The 6,066-nt window shown below is 41.0% G+C and overlaps 1 protein-coding gene across 5 annotated transcripts; it reads left to right on the top strand.

Annotated features, from left to right (window-relative positions):
* The first annotated feature begins 1,134 nt into the window (after positions 1–1,134).
* Positions 1,135–5,594, top strand: LOC100382468 (Dynamin-related protein 1E). Of its 5 annotated transcripts, none has more exons than XM_008670122.4 (15): positions 1,135–1,542; positions 1,746–1,809; positions 1,941–2,048; positions 2,301–2,402; positions 2,727–2,777; positions 2,878–2,939; positions 3,092–3,182; positions 3,258–3,322; positions 3,485–3,679; positions 3,758–3,877; positions 4,223–4,293; positions 4,367–4,592; positions 4,681–4,731; positions 4,826–5,230; positions 5,332–5,582. In XM_008670122.4, exons 1-15 carry the CDS (start codon positions 1,405–1,407, stop codon positions 5,467–5,469), a joined length of 1,887 nt encoding a protein of 628 aa, XP_008668344.1. In that variant the 5' UTR covers positions 1,135–1,404; the 3' UTR covers positions 5,470–5,582. The 5 variants fall into 5 exon arrangements, with proteins under 5 accessions (XP_008668344.1, XP_020403443.1, XP_020403442.1 ...); XM_020547855.3 differs by having other exon boundaries at positions 1,525–1,542; positions 1,717–1,809; XM_020547854.2 differs by having other exon boundaries at positions 1,152–1,542; positions 3,485–3,877; positions 5,332–5,594.
* The last annotated feature ends 472 nt before the right edge of the window (positions 5,595–6,066 follow it).

The following is a 6,066-nucleotide window of genomic DNA, read 5'->3' as shown; positions in this document are numbered from 1 at the left end:
CTTTTATTTAAATTATGGAATCTCAATGTGTTTTATTTGCCAAAAAAAAAACAAGTTGCTCGGTTTCTGCACCTGTGCTGCCAGTTTATTAGCTCAGTAACCAATTAATCGGTTGATTAATCGATGTCGAGCCGTTTCAATTTAAAATTTGGTTTGACTTCGAATTCGATTGGCTTCTATCGGTTTCTGATATCGGTCTCAGTCTCAAGTCTCAGTCGTTTTCTAGGCATCCGATTTGTGAACCTGACTACCTGAGGCTTAGAGCTCGTCTAAAGATGCATCCTCAAGACCAAACACAATCTCATATATAGAGATGGCAATGGGTAAATACCCACCGGGTATTACTACCCCATACCCATACCCACGATAAAAAAATAACCCCATCGGGTCACCCATATACACTGGTGGGTATGGATTTACCCTCATACCCATACCCACGTGGGTATGGGTCACTCATCGGGTCACCCGTACCCACAAAAATTAAACATCTATCAAAATATTATATTATACAAATGTCAAGTATATCTATCTAAATACCATTGTAAAATTTCTAGCATCATTTAACCATCCATTCAACACACTAAAGATAATTGGATAAAGTAGTAACACTAGGACAATACTACATAGCACATTACATGTTCCATTACATCGTCATTAAACTGTCGTTAAACCTTCTATCACATTATGTTCTAAAAGGTTGTTAAATAGTAAAAAAGATGGATGACTAAAGTCCAAGATCATGCTTGGGGTTAGTTTATATTGGGTATTTTATACCCGCGGGTTAACGGGTATGGGTGAAGGTGGAACGTTCTAATACCCGTTTACCCGTTGGGTGAAGATTTTTGCCCAATAACAGACCCACGGGTAGAATATTTAGCCCACATACATACCCTAATGGAGTAAATACCCATCGGGTATCGGGTCGCGGGTACCCATTGTCATCTCTACTCATATACTTATTTCATACTAAATTAGTATTTATTTTAGTTCTTGATTTTTAAGTCTATATTCAATTAGATGGTGATGAAAAATACATATTAATTATTGTGTGAATCTATTAAAAGTCTAAAACGAATTTTAATTTGGTACTGATTGGAGTATTATTTTGTGGAGCGTCATCTTGGGCGGCTGAACGAACAAAGTTGGACCCAGCCTTGCCTCTCCCCGTGGAGAATTCAAAGCTCCGCCGTGTCCTCTTCTGGATACCGGAAGTCGTCGCCGTCCTTGGAATGGCTTGGCTTCCTTCGCTAGGAGGTTTTCTTTCTTTCCGGCCGACTCTGTTTCTTCGAACCTTGCTCTTCCAGTCAGTCGTCCTTGGCTCCTCTTCTTCCCCACACAAACACAACGGAATAGTCCCGACCATACTGGAAAACCGGCGAACTTGGAAAGCAAGTCAACAAGAGTATGGCGTCCATGGAGAGCCTGATCGGGATGATGAACCGCATCCAGCGCGCCTGCACCGCCCTCGGAGACCACGGAGGAGGAAGCGACTTGCCCACCCTCTGGGAGTCGCTCCCAACCATCGCCGTCGTCGGAGGCCAGGTGTTGCTCGTCTCAATTTCTCTCCGGTCCTCCATCCTCCCATCCCTCTTGATGGATATATATTATTGATAACTTCTTTTTTAGTACAACATGGATTTAATAGCATTAATAATTGCTTGTTCCTTCTACTTTTGCTGATAAATTCTTGCATGGTCTGGTTTACTGATCCACCAGCAATATATTTTTTTTAATCCGTGCAACAGAGCTCGGGCAAGTCCTCTGTACTTGAGAGCATTGTTGGCACCGATTTTCTTCCCCGAGGATCGGGTCAGTTCAGCTTTTTGCCTTTTTCAATTCCAATTCAATCCCCAACATGTTATAGTTCGTCACTTTTTTTTCTTTAGCAAAAAAACTACGGAATGAAGTTTCTCTGAGTAGTAATAAAAATATGTATACAGGAATTGTCACGCGAAGGCCTTTAGTGTTGCAGCTGCAACAGACAGAGGATGGATCTCAGGAATATGCAGAGTTCTTGCATATGCCGAAAAGAAGGTTTTCAGACTTTGGTGCGAACCTAACCCTGATATTTTTTTTTGTGTCCTCTGCCCACTATGGATCAAATTTATCACACCAGACATCTCTTGTAACCTTCCCAATTTCTAATTCGTGGAAATGTGGTAAACATCTCGACCAGATGTATATAGTGTGTGATCAAAACTATATTGCTTATACTGTGTTCCTTCCGAGTTCCGATGATAAGTAGAATTCTTAAAATTTAACGAGCACACAGACAATGATTTCTCTTCACTATGGTGCAGCCCTTGTTCGCCAAGAAATTGCTGATGAGACGGATAGGCTGACTGGAAAAACTAAGCAAATATCTCCTGTCCCTATTCATCTCAGCATCTACTCGCCCAAGGGTAAATCTATTTACTTTTGACCAATTCCTTCTATCTGCAGTGTGTATCATGCCATACGTCACATGACAAATAGTTTTCAATGTTGCAAGTCAGAATTGAATGATTGTAATTTTTTTCTAGATTAAGATGCTCCAAGCCAAATACCATTCATGCAAAAGCATTATCGTTGTTCAGATTTCTAACCTGTTAAAGCTTTATCCAACTCATGCATACTGTATCGCTATGTATAGTTGTTGAAGCATGTCTGGTTTAATTAGCTGTTCAACTCCAACAGTTGTTTCCATTGCATTTTGGCTTATAATAGATTGAAATGTCTTTTTCCAGTTGTGAACTTAACAATGATTGATCTTCCTGGGTTGACAAAAGTTGCTGTAGGTATGCTGTCCTTCTATTTATTAAAAAGGAAAATATGTTTTTTCATTTGCTATTAGTTTTAATCTCACCTCTGGCAATTTGTTCATTTGCTAATACACAGAGGGACAATCTGAAAGTATTGTGCAAGATATAGAGAATATGGTTCGCTCATATGTTGATAAGGTAACAAATTAACTTAATACTGTTCTATCACTGATTCAATATGCATGACCAACCACCTGCTGATATAACAATAGGCCTGGCTGTGTGGTGGTATTCTTTCGTTTTCACCTTGGTATCCAAGTGAGAATAAGTTTTTTATACATGTTTTGCAGCCCAACTGTATTATTTTGGCTATATCTCCAGCAAATCAGGATATTGCAACTTCTGATGCAATTAAGCTCTCAAAAGAAGTTGATCCAACAGGTACTAGAATTTAGGACATAGGCACTTCCATATGTTCTCCGTACAATGAATATTTAAAAGTTTCTACATGGTAAGGTGAAAGGACGTTCGGTGTGTTGACAAAACTGGACTTAATGGACAAAGGAACAAATGCTCTCGATGTAAGATTGATTTTATCTGTCTTCTCCAACTTGAATTTCGGTTACTAAAAAAATATGAAGTTACTTATCTGTCTTGTTTGTTTATATTGTGGATTTCTGACATCTCTAAGGTTAATGATTGATTGTCGATCTACCTTAAATGTTCTTGTTCCCCCCTCTTAGGTTCTTGAGGGAAGAGCCTATCGGCTGCAGAATCCTTGGGTTGGAATCGTCAATCGCTCACAAGCAGATATTAATAGGAAGGTTGACATGATTTCAGCGAGGGAAAAAGAAAGGGAATATTTTGAAACAAGTCCTGACTATGCTCATTTATCAAGTCGTATGGGTTCTGGATATCTTGCTAAGCTTCTTTCTCAGGTAACTTTAAAGCTCATTTCTCGGACTTATATATATCTGAGCAAAATAACATATTCAGTAACTCTTACAACATTTCAGCATCTTGAATCTGTTATCAAAGCACACATTCCTAGTATCACAGCGACAATCAACAAAACTATAGACGAACTTGAATCAGAGCTGGACATCATAGGGAGAGCTGTGGCTGCTGATCCAGGGGTTAGTCAGTTATATCATATTTAGACAATCGAAATAATCATGACTGTATTTTCTCTCAATTCCCCCGTTCTGAATTATAAGTCATTCCAACTTTTTTGGAGAATCGAAGCATATCAAGTTTGACCAAATTTATATAATAAAATAATAATATTTATGATATTAAATAAGCTTCATTGGATTCTTTATTCATTATATTTTTATAGTATATCTATTTAATGTCATAATTCACATATAATTTTTTGGCAACCTTGAGATGTTTTGACCCTCTAAGAGAGTTGGAATGACTTATAATTTGAAACCGAGGGAATATCAGTTCTGTCGTAACTCATTCCATAAATATCCCAGGCTCAACTGTACACCATACTGGACCTCTGCCGTGCTTTTGACCGTGTTTTCAAGGAACATCTTGATGGAGGGTTGGCACCATCATCCTTATTTCGCATCTTGTATTTGTTTCGCGTCTTGTGAACTCTTGGTTGCCTAACTCAGGAGGTCAGGTGGAGATAGAATATACGGCGTGTTTGACCATAAGCTCCCTGCTGCTTTTAAGAAGCTTTCCTTCGACCGCTACCTGTCGGTGCAAAACGTGAAGAAGGTGGTTTCAGAAGCAGATGGCTATCAGCCCCATCTCATGGCACCTGAACAAGGGTACCGGCGGCTTATTGAGAAGGGCATCAACTATTTCAGAGGACCAGCTGAAGCCACGGTTGATGCGGTAATAAACTGACTACTTTGTCCTGCTATTCTTTGTGTTAATTATGGGATGACATTGTGTGTCAGTGTCTGACAAATCTATGTTCCAGGTCCACGTTGTTCTAAAAGACTTGGTCAGGAAATCCATAGGGGAGACAGAGGTGGCTTCCCTTTTTTTTTTTGCACTGCTCTCTCTCTCTCTCTCTCGGTGCTTTGTCAGCTCAGCATCATACTCTCTGTGCTTCTTTGTTTCAGCAACTCAGAAGATTTCCGACGCTTCAAGCAGCGATCGCGACCGCTGCAAACGAAGCCCTGGAGCGATTCCGGGAGGACGGGCGCAGCACGGCGCTTCGTCTGGTGGACATGGAGGCTGCGTACGTGACGGTGGAGTTCTTCCGGAAGCTCCCTCAGGATCCTCCTGCTGATGCGCCTGCTAGCAAGGCTGGAGGCAAGCCTTCAGCGGAGCCGGCGGCTGCGCCGCCTCCTGACCGCTACGGTGACGGGCACTTCAGGAGCATCGCCTCCAACGTGTCCCAGTACATCCGGATGGTTGGAGACGAGCTCCTGCAGAAGATCCCCAAGGCAGCTGTCCACTGCCAGGTTCGCGAGGCCAAGAGGTCTCTGCTCAACCATTTCTACGTGCAGATGGGGAAGAAAGAGGTAGGGCAACATATGATACGTTTCGATAAGTTGGCAACTGAATTATTCACTCAGTAATGTCGTGTTGCTTGTTGCGTCGATGGGATTTGGGATCCGAGCAGGCTGGGGAGTTTGGGCATATGCTGGACGAGGACCCGGCGATGATGGAGCGCCGGCAGCAGTGCTTCAAGAGGCTGGAGCTGTACAAATCTGCCAGGGATGAGGTTGATTCTGTGGCATGGGGGGGCAGCAGCAGATAGGTCAGTGGAAGCATTGTATTCGTAGGGATATTCTTGTTGTATATACAATACAATTCTATATATATTACGGTATTACATACTCTATCGGGGAGAGTACACGGTTAATTCATGAATTTCTCGTGCTAGCTGATGGAGATTGTCCGTAATGCTTATTAAATAAAAATAATCATATGCAAGTCAAATGCAAGCGCTGCGTGCACCGTGCAGTGCATTGGTGAATAAGCATGCAGGAGGGTTTACGATTTCGGAAAAGAAAAAAATTTGGTCCCCAGCGAAAAACAGAAAATTTCCGAAATTCTAGATCAAAATCAAATAGATTTAATATTTTTTAAAACAAAAAATGATATAATTTATAATAAAAAATACCAATTTTGGAAGCATATTTTTCGGATCTCACGGAAATTTCTGTCTGAAATTGTAAATCATGTGCAGGAACGGATTAATCCCAGAGCTAAGACTAAGGGCCAGGACAAGTGTAACGTAACATTCTCGTTTTATGATTTCGAAAAACCCCGTTTTGTTGACTAAAAGTTTGATTTTTATACTTTTTTAATTTGAAACCGGAATACATTAAATCCCGCACGGGTTTTCATTTCT

This window comes from Zea mays, chromosome 2 (assembly GCF_902167145.1).
Source record: "Zea mays cultivar B73 chromosome 2, Zm-B73-REFERENCE-NAM-5.0, whole genome shotgun sequence".
Lineage (NCBI taxonomy): Eukaryota > Viridiplantae > Streptophyta > Magnoliopsida > Poales > Poaceae > Zea > Zea mays.
This window is presented reverse-complemented; position numbering and strand designations above follow the sequence as displayed.